The 19,805-nt window shown below is 40.6% G+C and overlaps 1 protein-coding gene across 1 annotated transcript; it reads left to right on the plus strand.

Moving 5' to 3' along the window:
- The first annotated feature begins 625 nt into the window (after window positions 1–625).
- Window positions 626–19,548, plus strand: tyw3 (tRNA-yW synthesizing protein 3 homolog (S. cerevisiae)). Its single transcript, XM_041993013.1, has 6 exons — window positions 626–980; window positions 1,102–1,182; window positions 1,261–1,359; window positions 17,618–17,689; window positions 18,582–18,715; window positions 18,789–19,548. The coding sequence occupies exons 1-6, from the start codon at window positions 813–815 to the stop codon at window positions 19,024–19,026; spliced, it is 792 nt and encodes a 263-aa protein (XP_041848947.1). The 5' UTR covers window positions 626–812; the 3' UTR covers window positions 19,027–19,548.
- Window positions 19,549–19,805: the final 257 nt, after the last annotated feature.

Genomic DNA, 19,805 nt, shown 5'->3' on the forward strand with positions numbered 1-19,805 from the left:
TCCCTAATACATACTACCAATAACTATGTTGCTTCCCTGTGAGGATGAAGAAGTTATCCTTCTTGATAAGATTGGCGGTGTTTGTTGCATAGCCTCTTGTAAACATGTGTCCAGGTGTTGTTATAAGACCTGATAAAACAGAAAAATGCGCATTGTTGAAAAGTGTGTATGATTATGAGACAAACCCTCAACTGAACCTGCCACTGAGACTTTCTGTACAGGCTGCACAGAAAGAACGTGGGAGAACGGAGGAGGCAGTGGGAAACAGCAGATACGACAGCGTAATGTCCATGCTCAGGTTGGGACATTATTTATTTAATGAGCAAGCAGGACACAGTTAAATGTACATTCTGTAATGATAATGAAACCATAGCACATGTTCTGATGAAGTGTCAAAATATGAGGCAGAAAGGACGGAGACAGACAAAAGATTCAGAGCAAAAAAGTACAGATATGTTACAGAATAATGTAGGAGATATCCATTAAAAGATCATATTTAGCTGTCTGAGCTTTGGAAAATATGTTTTTATTTTATTTTATTTATATTATTTTTATTTTATTTTATTATTTTATTTTGCCTACTCCATACCGGTTGGTGGCGGCAATTCACCTCTTAAATTTGTTTGTCGACCTCCAACAAAAGGCACCAGAAGAAGAAGAAGAAGACGCAGAAGAAGAAGAAGAAGAAGAAGAAGCAAAAAAAGAAGAAGAAGAAGCTTAAAATGATGAAAGGAAGTGAATGATGTGTGTTAAATTAGTCTTGTCGCCGTTTCTAGAAGATTCGTTGAGTTTCTCGCAAATTTCCGGTAGTCATGGAGGAAACCTTCAGTCGGTGGAAGAAACAGTGTCTGAACAAACTGGACCAGAGTAAGAAAGGCAGCGTGGATGAAGACATTGGACATGTCGTGTCACTGCTCAACAGCCGCGAGGAGTTCTTCACCACCAGCTCATGTTCCGGCAGAATCGTCCTGGTGGACGCGGTGAGCCAGACCTCCCTCGGTCCTCCTCACCCTGTCCTGTTGGACGCGATGAGCCAGACCTCCCTCGGTCCTTCCAGCTCAGTTAAATGTCCTTACAGATGTCCCTCTTCTTCTTCTTCAGGCTCCAGGAAGCAGCGACGTCCAGAAACAGAACTGTGTCTGGCTCTTCGTCTCACACCGTGAATGCAGCTGTGATGAGCTAGTGAGACTCCGGTTATTGTCCTCAGAAACAGATAAAATGATGACCGACTGTCTTCATCACTTCTGTTTCTGTCTTTAGATGTCTGGTCTGTGCAGGTCCAGCAGAGATGCTGTATTGAAGTTTGAGCCTTTTGTGCTTCATGTTCAGTGTCGGAAGCTGGAGGATGCGCAGCTGATGGTGAGATTGATGGTTAAATTTGATCTAATTTAGGTTTTATGCCGTCTACTTCAGGGGTGTTGCTAGGTATAAAGCTCTATTGGGGCGCAAGCCCCCTACCACATATCCCCCATCTCCCACACACACACACACACTGCTGTGTGCCACTGCTACATTCCTACCAAAAATACTGATACATTAAGAACATATTTACCAAACATACCCATTTCACCTGTCTAAGGAGCGGAGCTTGTTTTTGAAGGAGCTGAGGAAGGCCACGATGAGCCTCCTAATGCAGCAGCGGCAACAGCTAACCTGAAATCCAGGTGATATCCCCGGTTTCCCAGACTAACAATCTCAGCATAAAAAACAAACAAACCAGTTTTGCATTCATTAGATAGAAAATCATCATTTATTTAGTTTAAAATAAAGTAGCATCATGTAGATCAACATTTCTATTCATACATTCATTTTACATCATTTTAGCCTCATAATCTGACAGCTGAGGAACACGTCTGATGCTGACTGGGATTAAAAGCTACTACAGACTGGTTTACACTGGGATTAAAAGCTGCTACACACTGGTTTATACTGGGATTAAAAGCAGCTACAGACTGGTTTATACTGGGATTAAAAGCTGCTACACACTGGTTTATACTGGGATTAAAAGCTGCTACAGACTGGTTTATACTGGGATTAAAAGCTACTACAGACTGGTTTACACTGGGATTAAAAGCTGCTACACACTGGTTTATACTGGGATTAAAAACTACTACAGACTGGTTTATACTGGGATTAAAAGCTGTTACAGACTGGTTTATACTGGGATTAAAAGCTGTTACAGACTGGTTTATCCTGAGATTAAAAGCTGCTACAGACTGGTTTATACTGGGATTAAAAGCTACTACAGACTGGTTTACACTGGGATTAAAAGCTGCTACACACTGGTTTATACTGGGATTAAAAACTACTACAGACTGGTTTATACTGGGATTAAAAGCTGTTACAGACTGGTTTATACAGGGATTAAAAGCTGCTACACACTGGTTTATACTGAGATTAAAAGCTGCTACAGACTGGTTTATACTGGGATTAAAAGCTACTACAGACTGGTTTATACTGGGATTAAAAGCAGCTACAGACTGGTTTACACTGGGATTAAAAGCTGCTACAGACTGGTTTATACTGGGATTAAAAGCTGCTACAGACTGGTTTATACTGGGATTAAAAGCTGCTACAGACTGGTTTACACTGGGATTAAACGCTGCTACAGACTGGTTTATACTGGGATTAAAAGCTGTTACAGACTGGTTAATACTGGGATTAAAAGCTGCTACAGACTGGTTTACACTGGGATTAAAAGCTGCTACAGACTGGTTTATACTGGGATTAAAAGCTGCTACACACTGGTTTATACTGGGATTAAAAGCTGCTGCAGACTGGTTTATACTGGGATTAAAAGCTGCTACAGACTGGTTTATACTGGGATTAAAAGCTGCTACAGACTGGTTTATACTGGGATTAAAAGCTGCTACAGACTGGTTTACACTGGGATTAAACGCTGCTACAGACTGGTTTATACTGGGATTAAAAGCTGTTACAGACTGGTTAATACTGGGATTAAAAGCTGCTACAGACTGGTTTACACTGGGATTAAAAGCTGCTACAGACTGGTTTATACTGGGATTAAAAGCTGCTACACACTGGTTTATACTGGGATTAAAAGCTACTACAGACTGGTTTATACTGGGATTAAAAGCTGCTACAGACTGGTTTATACTGGGATTAAAAGCTGCTACACACTGGTTTATACTGGGATTAAAAGCTGTTACAGACTGGTTTATGGTGGGCTTAAAAGCTGCTACACACTGGTTTATACTGGGATTAAAAAGCTACTACAGACTGGTTTATACTGGGATTAAAAGCTGCTACAGACTGGTTTATACTGGGATTAAAAGCTGCTACACACTGGTTTATACTGGGATTAAAAGCTGCTACACACTGGTTTATACTGGGATTAAAAGCTGCTACACACTGGTTTATACTGGGATTAAAAGCTGCTGCAGACTGGTTTATACTGGGATTAAAAGCTGCTACAGACTGGTTTATACTGGGATTAAAAGCTGTTACAGACTGGTTTATACTGGGATTAAACGCTGCTACAGACTGGTTTATATTGGGATTAAAAGCTGCTACACACTGGTTTATACTGGGATTAAAAGCTGCTACAGACTGGTTTATACTGGGATTAAAAGCTGCTACAGACTGGTTTATACTGGGATTAAAAGCTGCTACAGACTGGTTTATACTGGGATTAAAAGCTGCTACAGACTGATTTATACTGGGATTAAAAGATGTTACAGACTGGTTTATACTGGGATTAAAAGCTGCTACACACTGGTTTATGCTGGGATTAAACGCTGCTACAGACTGGTTTATACTGGGATTAAAAGCTGCTACAGACTGGTTTATACTGGGATTAAACGCTGCTACAGACTGGTTTATACTGGGATTAAAAGCTGCTACAGACTGGTTTATACTGGGATTAAAAGCTGCTACAAACTGGTTTATACTGGGATTAAAAGCTGTTACAGACTGGTTTATGTTGGGCTTAAAAGCAGCTACAGACTGGTTTATACTGGGACTAAAAGCTGCTACACACTGGTTTATACTGGGATTAAACGCTGCTACAGACTGGTTTATACTGGGCTTAAAAGCAGCTACAGACTGGTTTATACTGGGATTAAAATCTGCTACAGACTGGTTTATACTGGGATTAAAAGCTGTTACAGACTGGTTTATGGTGGGCTTAAAAGCTGCTACAGACTGGTTTATACTGGGATTAAACACTGCTACAGACTGGTTTATGTTGGGCTTAAAAGCTGCTACAGACTGGTTTATACTGGTATTAAAAGCTGCTACAGACTGGTTTATACTGGGATTAAAAGCTACTACAGACTGGTTTATACTGGGATTAAACGCTGCTACAGACTGGTTTATACTGGGATTAAAAGCTGCTACAGACTGGTTTATACTGGGATTAAAAGCTGCTACAGACTGGTTTATACTGGGATTAAACGCTGCTACAGACTGGTTTATACTGGGATTAAAAGCTGCTACAGACTGGTTTATACTGGGATTAAAAGCTACTACAGACTGGTTTATACTGGGATTAAAAGCTGCTACAGACTGGTTTATACTGGGATTAAAAGCTGCTACAGACTGGTTTATACTGGGATTAAAAGCTGCTACACACTGGTTTATACTGGGATTAAAAAGCTACTACAGACTGGTTTATACTGGGATTAAAAGCTGCTACAGACTGGTTTATACTGGGATTAAAAGCTGCTACACACTGGTTTATACTGGGATTAAAAGCTGCTACACACTGGTTTATACTGGGATTAAAAGCTGCTACACACTGGTTTATACTGGGATTAAAAGCTGCTACAGACTGGTTTATACTGGGATTAAAAACTGTTACAGACTGGTTTATACTGGGATTAAAAGCTGCTGCAGACTGGTTTATACTGGGATTAAAAGCTGCTACAGACTGGTTTATACTGGGATTAAAAGCTGTTACAGACTGGTTTATACTGGGATTAAACGCTGCTACAGACTGGTTTATATTGGGATTAAAAGCTGCTACACACTGGTTTATACTGGGATTAAAAGCTGCTACAGACTGGTTTATACTGGGATTAAAAGCTGCTACAGACTGGTTTATACTGGGATTAAAAGCTGCTACAGACTGGTTTATACTGGGATTAAAAGCTGCTACACACTGGTTTATACTGGGATTAAAAGCTACTACAGACTGGTTTATACTAGGATTAAAAGCTGCTACAGACTGGTTTATACTGGGATTAAAGGCTGCTACAGACTGGTTTATACTGGGATTAAAAGCTGCTACACACTGGTTTATACTGGGATTAAAAGCTGCTACAGACTGGTTTATACTGGGATTAAAAGCTGCTACACACTGGTTTATACTGGGATTAAAAGCTGCTACACACTGGTTTATACTGGGATTAAAAGCTGCTACACACTGGTTTATACTGGGATTAAAAGCTGCTACAGACTGGTTTATACTGGGATTAAAAACTGTTACAGACTGGTTTATACTGGGATTAAAAGCTGCTGCAGACTGGTTTATACTGGGATTAAAAGCTGCTACAGACTGGTTTATACTGGGATTAAAAGCTGTTACAGACTGGTTTATACTGGGATTAAAAGCTACTACAGACTGGTTTACACTGGGATTAAAAGCTGCTACACACTGGTTTATACTGGGATTAAAAACTACTACAGACTGGTTTATACTGGGATTAAAAGCTGTTACAGACTGGTTTATACAGGGATTAAAAGCTGCTACACACTGGTTTATACTGAGATTAAAAGCTGCTACAGACTGGTTTATACTGGGATTAAAAGCTACTACAGACTGGTTTATACTGGGATTAAAAGCAGCTACAGACTGGTTTACACTGGGATTAAAAGCTGCTACAGACTGGTTTATACTGGGATTAAAAGCTGCTACAGACTGGTTTATACTGGGATTAAAAGCTGCTACAGACTGGTTTACACTGGGATTAAACGCTGCTACAGACTGGTTTATACTGGGATTAAAAGCTGTTACAGACTGGTTAATACTGGGATTAAAAGCTGCTACAGACTGGTTTACACTGGGATTAAAAGCTGCTACAGACTGGTTTATACTGGGATTAAAAGCTGCTACACACTGGTTTATACTGGGATTAAAAGCTGCTGCAGACTGGTTTATACTGGGATTAAAAGCTGCTACAGACTGGTTTATACTGGGATTAAAAGCTGCTACAGACTGGTTTATACTGGGATTAAAAGCTGCTACAGACTGGTTTACACTGGGATTAAACGCTGCTACAGACTGGTTTATACTGGGATTAAAAGCTGTTACAGACTGGTTAATACTGGGATTAAAAGCTGCTACAGACTGGTTTACACTGGGATTGAAAGCTGCTACAGACTGGTTTATACTGGGATTAAAAGCTGCTACACACTGGTTTATACTGGGATTAAAAAGCTACTACAGACTGGTTTATACTGGGATTAAAAGCTGCTACAGACTGGTTTATACTGGGATTAAAAGCTGCTACACACTGGTTTATACTGGGATTAAAAGCTGTTACAGACTGGTTTATGGTGGGCTTAAAAGCTGCTACACACTGGTTTATACTGGGATTAAAAAGCTACTACAGCCTGGTTTATACTGGGATTAAAAGCTGCTACAGACTGGTTTATACTGGGATTAAAAGCTGCTACACACTGGTTTATACTGGGATTAAAAGCTGCTACACACTGGTTTATACTGGGATTAAAAGCTGCTACACACTGGTTTATACTGGGATTAAAAGCTGCTGCAGACTGGTTTATACTGGGATTAAAAGCTGCTACAGACTGGTTTATACTGGGATTAAAAGCTGTTACAGACTGGTTTATACTGGGATTAAACGCTGCTACAGACTGGTTTATATTGGGATTAAAAGCTGCTACAGACTGGTTTATACTGGGATTAAAAGCTACTACAGACTGGTTTATACTAGGATTAAAAGCTGCTACAGACTGGTTTATACTGGGATTAAAGGCTGCTACAGACTGGTTTATACTGGGATTAAAAGCTGCTACACACTGGTTTATACTGGGATTAAAAAGCTACTACAGACTGGTTTATACTGGGATTAAAAGCTGCTACAGACTGGTTTATACTGGGATTAAAAGCTGCTACACACTGGTTTATACTGGGATTAAAAGCTGCTACACACTGGTTTATACTGGGATTAAAAGCTGCTACACACTGGTTTATACTGGGATTAAAAGCTGCTACAGACTGGTTTATACTGGGATTAAAAACTGTTACAGACTGGTTTATACTGGGATTAAAAGCTGCTGCAGACTGGTTTATACTGGGATTAAAAGCTGCTACAGACTGGTTTATACTGGGATTAAAAGCTGTTACAGACTGGTTTATACTGGGATTAAACGCTGCTACAGACTGGTTTATATTGGGATTAAAAGCTGCTACACACTGGTTTATACTGGGATTAAAAGCTGCTACAGACTGGTTTATACTGGGATTAAAAGCTGCTACAGACTGGTTTATACTGGGATTAAAAGCTGCTACAGACTGGTTTATACTGGGATTAAAAGCTGCTACAGACTGATTTATACTGGGATTAAAAGATGTTACAGACTGGTTTATACTGGGATTAAAAGCTGCTACACACTGGTTTATGCTGGGATTAAACGCTGCTACAGACTGGTTTATACTGGGATTACAAGCTTCTACAGAATGGTTTATACTGGGATTAAACGCTGCTACAGACTGGTTTATACTGGGATTAAAAGCTGCTACAGACTGGTTTATACTGGGATTAAAAGCTGCTACAAACTGGTTTATACTGGGATTAAAAGCTGTTACAGACTGGTTTATGTTGGGCTTAAAAGCAGCTACAGACTGGTTTATACTGGGACTAAAAGCTGCTACACACTGGTTTATACTGGGATTAAACGCTGCTACAGACTGGTTTATACTGGGCTTAAAAGCAGCTACAGACTGGTTTATACTGGGATTAAAATCTGCTACAGACTGGTTTATACTGGGATTAAAAGCTGTTACAGACTGGTTTATGGTGGGCTTAAAAGCTGCTACAGACTGGTTTATACTGGGATTAAACACTGCTACAGACTGGTTTATGTTGGGCTTAAAAGCTGCTACAGACTGGTTTATACTGGTATTAAAAGCTGCTACAGACTGGTTTATACTGGGATTAAAAGCTACTACAGACTGGTTTATACTGGGATTAAACGCTGCTACAGACTGGTTTATACTGGGATTAAAAGCTGCTACAGACTGGTTTATACTGGGATTAAAAGCTGCTACAGACTGGTTTATACTGGGATTAAACGCTGCTACAGACTGGTTTATACTGGGATTAAAAGCTGCTACAGACTGGTTTATACTGGGATTAAAAGCTACTACAGACTGGTTTATACTAGGATTAAAAGCTGCTACAGACTGGTTTATACTGGGATTAAAGGCTGCTACAGACTGGTTTATACTGGGATTAAAAGCTGCTACACACTGGTTTATACTGGGATTAAAAAGCTACTACAGACTGGTTTATACTGGGATTAAAAGCTGCTACAGACTGGTTTATACTGGGATTAAAAGCTGCTACACACTGGTTTATACTGGGATTAAAAGCTGCTACACACTGGTTTATACTGGGATTAAAAGCTGCTACACACTGGTTTATACTGGGATTAAAAGCTGCTACAGACTGGTTTATACTGGGATTAAAAACTGTTACAGACTGGTTTATACTGGGATTAAAAGCTGCTGCAGACTGGTTTATACTGGGATTAAAAGCTGCTACAGACTGGTTTATACTGGGATTAAAAGCTGTTACAGACTGGTTTATACTGGGATTAAACGCTGCTACAGACTGGTTTATATTGGGATTAAAAGCTGCTACACACTGGTTTATACTGGGATTAAAAGCTGCTACAGACTGGTTTATACTGGGATTAAAAGCTGCTACAGACTGGTTTATACTGGGATTAAAAGCTGCTACAGACTGGTTTATACTGGGATTAAAAGCTGCTACACACTGGTTTATACTGGGATTAAAAGCTACTACAGACTGGTTTATACTAGGATTAAAAGCTGCTACAGACTGGTTTATACTGGGATTAAAGGCTGCTACAGACTGGTTTATACTGGGATTAAAAGCTGCTACACACTGGTTTATACTGGGATTAAAAGCTGCTACAGACTGGTTTATACTGGGATTAAAAGCTGCTACACACTGGTTTATACTGGGATTAAAAGCTGCTACACACTGGTTTATACTGGGATTAAAAGCTGCTACACACTGGTTTATACTGGGATTAAAAGCTGCTACAGACTGGTTTATACTGGGATTAAAAACTGTTACAGACTGGTTTATACTGGGATTAAAAGCTGCTGCAGACTGGTTTATACTGGGATTAAAAGCTGCTACAGACTGGTTTATACTGGGATTAAAAGCTGTTACAGACTGGTTTATACTGGGATTAAACGCTGCTACAGACTGGTTTATATTGGGATTAAAAGCTGCTACACACTGGTTTATACTGGGATTAAAAGCTGCTACAGACTGGTTTATACTGGGATTAAAAGCTGCTACAGACTGGTTTATACTGGGATTAAAAGCTGCTACAGACTGGTTTATACTGGGATTAAAAGCTGCTACAGACTGATTTATACTGGGATTAAAAGATGTTACAGACTGGTTTATACTGGGATTAAAAGCTGCTACACACTGGTTTATGCTGGGATTAAACGCTGCTACAGACTGGTTTATACTGGGATTACAAGCTGCTACAGACTGGTTTATACTGGGATTAAACGCTGCTACAGACTGGTTTATACTGGGATTAAAAGCTGCTACAGACTGGTTTATACTGGGATTAAAAGCTGCTACAAACTGGTTTATACTGGGATTAAAAGCTGTTACAGACTGGTTTATGTTGGGCTTAAAAGCAGCTACAGACTGGTTTATACTGGGACTAAAAGCTGCTACACACTGGTTTATACTGGGATTAAACGCTGCTACAGACTGGTTTATACTAGGCTTAAAAGCAGCTACAGACTGGTTTATACTGGGATTACAAGCTGCTACAGACTGGTTTATACTGGGATTAAAATCTGCTACAGACTGGTTTATACTGGGATTAAAAGCTGTTACAGACTGGTTTATGGTGGGCTTAAAAGCTGCTACAGACTGGTTTATACTGGGATTAAACACTGCTACAGACTGGTTTATGTTGGGCTTAAAAGCTGCTACAGACTGGTTTATACTGGTATTAAAAGCTGCTACAGACTGGTTTATACTGGGATTAAAAGCTGCTACAGACTGGTTTATACTGGGATTAAACGCTGCTACAGACTGGTTTATACTGGGATTAAAAGCTGCTACAGACTGGTTTATACTGGGATTAAAAGCTGCTACAGACTGGTTTATACTGGGATTAAACGCTGCTACAGACTGGTTTATACTGGGATTAAAAGCTGCTACAGACTGGTTTATACTGGGATTAAAAGCTACTACAGACTGGTTTATACTAGGATTAAAAGCTGCTACAGACTGGTTTATACTGGGATTAAAGGCTGCTACAGACTGGTTTATACTGGGATTAAAAGCTGCTACACACTGGTTTATACTGGGATTAAAAAGCTACTACAGACTGGTTTATACTGGGATTAAAAGCTGCTACAGACTGGTTTATACTGGGATTAAAATCTGCTACACACTGGTTTATACTGGGATTAAAAGCTGTTACAGACTGGTTTATGGTGGGCTTAAAAGCTGCTACACACTGGTTTATACTGGGATTAAAAAGCTACTACAGACTGGTTTATACTGGGATTAAAAGCTGCTACAGACTGGTTTATACTGGGATTAAAAGCTGCTACACACTGGTTTATACTGGGATTAAAAGCTGCTACACACTGGTTTATACTGGGATTAAAAGCTGCTACACACTGGTTTATACTGGGATTAAAAGCTGCTGCAGACTGGTTTATACTGGGATTAAAAGCTGCTACAGACTGGTTTATACTGGGATTAAAAGCTGTTACAGACTGGTTTATACTGGGATTAAACGCTGCTACAGACTGGTTTATATTGGGATTAAAAGCTGCTACAGACTGGTTTATACTGGGATTAAAAGCTACTACAGACTGGTTTATACTAGGATTAAAAGCTGCTACAGACTGGTTTATACTGGGATTAAAGGCTGCTACAGACTGGTTTATACTGGGATTAAAAGCTGCTACACACTGGTTTATACTGGGATTAAAAAGCTACTACAGACTGGTTCATACTGGGATTAAAAGCTGCTACAGACTGGTTTATACTGGGATTAAAAGCTGCTACACACTGGTTTATACTGGGATTAAAAGCTGCTACACACTGGTTTATACTGGGATTAAAAGCTGCTACACACTGGTTTATACTGGGATTAAAAGCTGCTACAGACTGGTTTATACTGGGATTAAAAACTGTTACAGACTGGTTTATACTGGGATTAAAAGCTGCTGCAGACTGGTTTATACTGGGATTAAAAGCTGCTACAGACTGGTTTATACTGGGATTAAAAGCTGTTACAGACTGGTTTATACTGGGATTAAACGCTGCTACAGACTGGTTTATATTGGGATTAAAAGCTGCTACACACTGGTTTATACTGGGATTAAAAGCTGCTACAGACTGGTTTATACTGGGATTAAAAGCTGCTACAGACTGGTTTATACTGGGATTAAAAGCTGCTACAGACTGGTTTATACTGGGATTAAAAGCTGCTACAGACTGATTTATACTGGGATTAAAAGATGTTACAGACTGGTTTATACTGGGATTAAAAGCTGCTACACACTGGTTTATGCTGGGATTAAACGCTGCTACAGACTGGTTTATACTGGGATTACAAGCTGCTACAGACTGGTTTATACTGGGATTAAACGCTGCTACAGACTGGTTTATACTGGGATTAAAAGCTGCTACAGACTGGTTTATACTGGGATTAAAAGCTGCTACAAACTGGTTTATACTGGGATTAAAAGCTGTTACAGACTGGTTTATGTTGGGCTTAAAAGCAGCTACAGACTGGTTTATACTGGGACTAAAAGCTGCTACACACTGGTTTATACTGGGATTAAACGCTGCTACAGACTGGTTTATACTGGGCTTAAAAGCAGCTACAGACTGGTTTATACTGGGATTAAAATCTGCTACAGACTGGTTTATACTGGGATTAAAAGCTGTTACAGACTGGTTTATGGTGGGCTTAAAAGCTGCTACAGACTGGTTTATACTGGGATTAAACACTGCTACAGACTGGTTTATGTTGGGCTTAAAAGCTGCTACAGACTGGTTTATACTGGTATTAAAAGCTGCTACAGACTGGTTTATACTGGGATTAAAAGCTACTACAGACTGGTTTATACTGGGATTAAACGCTGCTACAGACTGGTTTATACTGGGATTAAAAGCTGCTACAGACTGGTTTATACTGGGATTAAAAGCTGCTACAGACTGGTTTATACTGGGATTAAACGCTGCTACAGACTGGTTTATACTGGGATTAAAAGCTGTTACAGACTGGTTTATGGTGGGCTTAAAAGCTGCTACAGACTGGTTTATACTGGGATTAAACACTGCTACAGACTGGTTTATGTTGGGCTTAAAAGCTGCTACAGACTGGTTTATACTGGTATTAAAAGCTGCTACAGACTGGTTTATACTGGGATTAAAAGCTACTACAGACTGGTTTATACTGGGATTAAACGCTGCTACAGACTGGTTTATACTGGGATTAAAAGCTGCTACAGACTGGTCTATACTGGAATTAAAAGCTGCTACAGACTGGTTTATACTGGGATTAAACGCTGCTACAGACTGGTTTATACTGGGATTAAAAGCTGCTACAGACTGGTTTATACTGGGATTAAAAGCTACTACAGACTGGTTTATACTAGGATTAAAAGCTGCTACAGACTGGTTTATACTGGGATTAAAGGCTGCTACAGACTGGTTTATACTGGGATTAAAAGCTGCTACACACTGGTTTATACTGGGATTAAAAAGCTGCTACAGACTGGTTTATACTGGGATTAAAAGCTGCTACAGACTGGTTTATACTGGGATTAAAAGCTGCTACACACTGGTTTATACTGGGATTAAAAGCTGCTACACACTGGTTTATACTGGGATTAAAAGCTGCTACACACTGGTTTATACTGGGATTAAAAGCTGCTACAGACTGGTTTATACTGGGATTAAAAACTGTTACAGACTGGTTTATACTGGGATTAAAAGCTGCTGCAGACTGGTTTATACTGGGATTAAAAGCTGCTACAGACTGGTTCATACTGGGATTAAACGCTGCTACAGACTGGTTTGTACTGGGATTAAAAGCTGCTACAGACTGGTTTATAGTGGGATTAAAGGCTGCTACAGACTGGTTTATACTGGGATTAAAGGCTGCTACAGACTGGTTTATACTGGGATTAAAAGCTGCTACAGACTGGTTTATACTGGGATTAAAAGCTGCTACAGACTGGTTTATGCTGGGATTAAACTCTGCTACAGACTGGTTCATACTGGGATTAAACGCTGCTACAGACTGGTTTGTACTGGGATTAAAAGCTGCTACAGACTGGTTTATAGTGGGATTAAAGGCTGCTACAGACTGGTTTATACTGGGATTAAAGGCTGCTACAGACTGGTTTATACTGGGATTAAAAGCTGCTACAGACTGGTTTATACTGGGATTAAAAGCTGCTACAGACTGGTTTATGCTGGGATTAAACTCTGCTACAGACTGGTTTATACTGGGATTAAAAGCTGCTACAGACTGGTTTATACTGGGATTAAAAGCTGCTACAGACTGGTTTATACTGGGATTAAAGGCTGCTACAGACTGGTTTATACTGGGATTAAAGGCTACTACAGACTGGTTTATACTGGGATTAAAGGCTGCTACAGACTGGTTTATGCTGGGATTAAACGCTGCTACACACTGGTTTATACTGGGATTAAAAGCTGCTACAGACTGGTTTATACTGGGATTAAAAGCTACTACAGACTTGTTTATACTGGGATTAAAAGCTACTACAGACTGGTTTATACTGGTATTAAAAGCTACTACAGACTGGTTTATACTGGGATTAAAAGCTGCTACAGACTGGTTTATACTGGGATTAAAAGCTGCTACACACTGGTTTATACTGGGATTAAAAGCAGCTACACACTGGTTTATACTGGGATTAAAAGCTGCTACAGACTGGTTTATACTGGGATTAAAAGCTGCTACAGACTGGTTTATACTGGGATTAAAAGCTGCTACACACTGGTTTATACTGGGATTAACAGCTGCTACAGACTGGTTTATACTGGGATTAAACGCTGCTACAGACTGGTTTATACTGGGATTAAAAGCTGTTACAGACTGGTCTATGTTGGGCTTAAAAGCAGCTACAGACTGGTTTATACTGGGATTAAACACTGCTACAGACTGGTTTATGTTGGGCTTAAAAGCAGCTACAGACTGGTTTATACTGGGATTAAAAGCTGCTACACACTGGTTTATACTGGGATTAAAAGCTGCTACAGACTGGTTTATACTGGGATTAAAAGCTGCTACACACTGGTTTATACTGGGATTAAAAGCTGCTACAGACTGGTTTATACTGGGATTAAAAGCTGCTACAGACTGATTTATACTGGGATTAAAAGATGTTACAGACTGGTTTATGCTGGGATTAAACGCTGCTACAGACTGGTTTATACTGGGATTACAAGCTGCTACAGACTGGTTTATACTGGGATTAAACGCTGCTACAGACTGGTTTATACTGGGATTAAAAGCTGCTACAGACTGGTTTATACTGGGATTAAAAGCTGCTACAGACTGGTTTATACTGGGATTAAAAGCTGTTACAGACTGGTTTATGTTGGGCTTAAAAGCAGCTACAGACTGGTTTATACTGGGATTAAAAGCTGCTACACACTGGTTTATACTGGGATTAAACGCTGCTACAGACTGGTTTATACTGGGCTTAAAAGCAGCTACAGACTGGTTTATACTGGGATTAAAAGCTGCTACAGACTGGTTTATACTGGGATTAAAAGCTGTTACAGTCTGGTTTATGGTGGGCTTAAAAGCAGCTACAGACTGGTTTATACTGGGATTAAACACTGCTACAGACTGGTTTATGTTGGGCTTAAAAGTAGCTACAGACTGGTTTATACTGGGATTAAAAGCTGCTACAGACTGGTTTATACTGGGATTAAAGGCTGCTACAGACTGGTTTATACTGGGATTAAACGCTGCTACAGACTGGTTTATACTGGGATTAAAAGCTTCAACAGACTGGTTTATACTGGGATTAAAAGCTGCTACAGACTGGTTTATGCTGGGATTAAAAGCTGCTACACACTGGTTTATGCTGGGATTAAACGCTGCTACAGACTGGTTTATACTGGGATTACAAGCTGCTACAGACTGGTTTATGCTGGGATTAAAAGCTGCTACAGACTGGTTTATACTGGGATTAAAACCTGCTACAGACTGGTTTATACTGGAATTAAAAGCAGCTACAGACTGGTTTATATTGGGATTAAACGCTGCTATAGACTGGTTTATACTGGGATTACAAGCTGCTACAGACTGGTTTATACTGGGATTAAAGGCTGCTACAGACTGGTTTATACTGGGATGAAAGGCTGCTACAGACTGGTTTATATTGGGATTAAAAGCTGCTACAGACTGGTTTATACTGGGATTAAACGCTGCTGCAGACTGGTTTATACTGGGATTAAAAGCTGCTACAGACTGGTTTATGCTGGGATTACACGCTGCTACAGACTGGTTTATACTGGGATTACAAGCTGCTACAAACTGGTTTATACTGGGATTAAAAGCTGCTACAGACTGGTTTATACTGGCATTAAAAGCTGCTACAGACTGGTTTATACTGGGATTAAAAGCTGCTACAGACTGGTTTATACTGGGATTAAAGGCTGCTACAGACTGGTTTATACTGGGATTAAACGCTGCTACAGACTGGTTTATGCTGGAATTAAAAGCTGCTACACACTGGTTTATACTGGGATTAAACGCTGCTACAGACTGGTTTATACTGGGATTAAAAGCTGCTACACACTGGTTTATACTGGGATTAAAAGCTGCTACAGACTGGTTTATACTGGGATTAAAAGCTGCTACAGACTGGTTTATACTGGGATTAAAAGCTACTACAGACTGGTTTATACTGGTATTAAAAGCTACTACAGACTGGTTTATACTGGGATTAAAAGCAGCTACAGACTGCTTTATACTGGGATTAAACACTGCTACAGACTGGTTTATGTTGGGCTTAAAAGCAGCTACAGACTGGTTTATACTGGGATTAAAAGCTGCTACACACTGGTTTATACTGGGATTAAAAGCTGCTACAGACTGGTTTATACTGGGATTAAAAGCTGTTACAGACTGGTTTATACTGGGATTAAAAGCTGCTACAGACTGATTTATACTGGGATTAAAAGATGTTACAGACTGGTTTATACTGGGATTAAAATCTGCTACACACTGGTTTATGCTGAGATTAAACGCTGCTACAGACTGGTTTATACTGGGATTACAAGCTGCTACAGACTGGTTTATACTGGGATTAAACGCTGCTACAGACTGGTTTATACTGGGATTTAAAGCTGCTACAGACTGGTTTATACTGGGATTAAAAGCTGCTACAGACTGGTTTATACTGGGATTAAAAGCTGCTACAGACTGGTTTATACTGGGATTAAAAGCAGCTACACACTGGTTTATACTGGGATTAAAAGCTGCTACAGACTGGTTTATACTTGGATTAAAAGCTGCTACACACTGGTTTATACTGGGATTAAACGCTGCTACAGACTGGTATATACTGGGATTAAAAGCTGGTACAGACTGGTTTATACTGGGATTAAAAGCTGCTACAGACTGGTTTATAATGGGATTAAAAGCTGCTACAGACTGGTTTATACTGGGATTAAAAGCTGCTACAGACTAGTTTATACTGGGATTAAAAGCTGTTACAGACTGGTTTATGTTGGGCTTAAAAGCAGCTACAGACTGGTTTATACTGGGATTAAAAGCTTCAACAGACTGGTTTATACTGGGATTAAAAGCTGCTACAGACTGGTTTATACTGGGATTAAAAGCTGCTACACACTGGTTTATGCTGGGATTAAACGCTGCTACAGACTGGTTTATACTGGGATTACAAGCTGCTACAGACTGGTTTATACTGGGATTAAACGCTGCTACAGACTGGTTTATACTGGGATTAAAAGCTGCTACAGACTGGTTTATACTGGGATTAAAAGCTGCTACAGACTGGTTTATACTGGGATTAAAAGCTGTTACAGACTGGTTTATACTGGGATTAAAAGCTGTTACAGACTGGTTTATACTGGGATTAAAAGCTGCTACAGACTGGTTTATACTGGGATTAAAAGCTGTTACACACTGGTTTATACTGGGATTAAAAGCTGTTACAGACTGGCTTATACTGGTATTAAAAGCTGTTACAGACTGGTTTTTTAATGGTCAAGGAAGACTGATTTATAGTGTAGACCTTTGGTTTCTGGCTACAGTGATGGGGACATCTTCTGTATTCATTCACCACGTCATGTCTCTTCTGCAGCACTCCGTGGCCGTCAACTCTGGCTTCAGGAACTCTGGGATCACTGTTGGAAAGACGGGAAAGATCATCACGGTACGCTGTGAGACTAACCTGAAGATATTCTGACCTGTTCAACCAGCAGGGAAGAAGTAAGGAAATATTTCCTGATGTTTGAAGAAGCTCTACATGAGGAGTACGATGTCCAAACTAAATGAGGTACAACGAAGTAACAGAAAGCTTTTTTCACAGGCTTTAAATCCACAGCAGAAAACCTTTCTAAACATATCAGAACGTCCCTCGTTGGGATCCAGAATTCAGCCATCCTGTTCGTAAACTTAGAGCTCAGCTGTCCATGGAGCGCAAACCTGGCCTCACCCCAGATGGTCAAGTGATGGTCGCTTCTCAGATCCTCATGGAGAGGCCATGGGGTTCACAAGAGTTGGAGCTTCCTCGGAGCTGCAGCTTGGACTGGTTTTTTCAGTCACTAACTGGTATTAATGAACAGCTGGGGTCTCTGCAGACGTGGTGAGGAGTCTGACTGTGTTAATACCCAGTCGTCTGCAGACTGGTAGTGGAGGCACTCTGAGCTGCTTGCAGCAGAGCTTGTTCTTCCTCCGCTGCTTTGATTTCACGCACGTCGCAGCTCAGTTGGAGACTAACCACCATGTTGTCTTGTCTGGTTGGTCTCCATGACCACACTCACAGTCACCATGAGCATCCCTTCACTCTAGGCCAGCAGAGTCAGTTCCAGACTTTTCTAGTCTGAGAGCAGGGCTTGGACACAGGAGTCTCCAAGACAAAACTGGAAGGAAGATTTCATGTAAATAGAAAACGCCTTCATACTGAAGCTAAGCTGGAACAGGTTTGGTTGAAAAACCCGTCCTCAGCCTCAGTGAGCCTGTCTCTGGACAGACCTGATCCCGAGCCTCTGAAGTCATGCTGTACAACCTTTGTGGCCTCTAAAAATATGTCTTTTGTCCTCCAGGCGGTCCGGAGCACCCACGGCCTGGAGGTCCCTCTGAGCCACGATGGGAAGCTTCTTGTTGAGCAGGACTACATCCACTTCCTGTCACAAACAGCCAATCAGAAGATGGAGGAGAACCTTAGACGCATACACCGGTTAGTCTGTGGCTCAACCAGACACAATAAACAGATAAAAGTTCACGTCACATTCTGATGCTCTACTTTCCAGGTTTTACCAGAATCTCCAGGCAGCCTTGTTCTCAGAAAAACCCCACCCCCCAGACCCTCTCTGCAACCTGGAACTGCAAGAACCCCCTCCCTCACCAGAGACTGAAAAACATGGAAAAAGGAACGAGACAAGTGTGTATAAACGGAGGCGGAGGAGACAACGTGAGCCTGGCTGTTACCATGGTGACGGAGACAGGAGCCTGTTGGAGCTGGAGGACTGTCTGGACCTGTTGACATGAACTGGGGGCTAAGTTTGTTGTGGACTGTAGAGGTTCTGTTGTTGGACAAATTTAGGGCTGGTGTCCATCATCCACTGCTGGAAGACAAACCTGAGATCTGCTGGCCTAATAAAACCAGGTCTGTTTCAGTCTGGATTCAAATGAGTTTATTCTGGATTTAATGTCTGTACTAAAACACATGCAGCTAAGAGGTAGCTCAGAGTAACGTGGATCTGAATTAGTTCAGCATGACAACAGCAGACTACTGCCGTACAAAAAAGGGCAAAAGAAAGAAAAATAACCAAATGATTTGATTTTTTTAAATGTATTTTACCACAAGAGGGCAGCAGTGTACGGAGAGAGAAATGTGCCACAATAAAAACATAAATACAGCACAGTAACTAAATTTGTTTTTAATTCATTAAAACTGGTAATAAACACACTAAATAAATTGATAAATAACTACTTAATTTTATCATTGATTTACTCAAACTGGAAATAACTACATTAAATAAACACATACTACTTCAATGTGTAAATAATTTATTTAAATTATGCCTTGGTCTCTGGGGTGCCTGACTGGGGCATCGGGGTGGGTGCTGACCTGCATTGGGTGGTGCTATTAGGTAGGGGCTCTACCTGGAAGGTTGGGTGTCTCTTTGGCCCGTGCGAACCTGCACTCTGGGGGGCTGGTGGCTGCCGTCCCTGGCCCCCTGGGGTCTGTACTTCTTGTCCACGGGGTGCTTTGGCTGGGGCCTTCCTCTGGTTGGGCCTTCATGTGGCTGGGGCCTTCCTCTGGT

The sequence above is a fragment of the Melanotaenia boesemani genome, chromosome 8 (assembly GCF_017639745.1).
Source record: "Melanotaenia boesemani isolate fMelBoe1 chromosome 8, fMelBoe1.pri, whole genome shotgun sequence".
NCBI lineage: Eukaryota > Metazoa > Chordata > Actinopteri > Atheriniformes > Melanotaeniidae > Melanotaenia > Melanotaenia boesemani.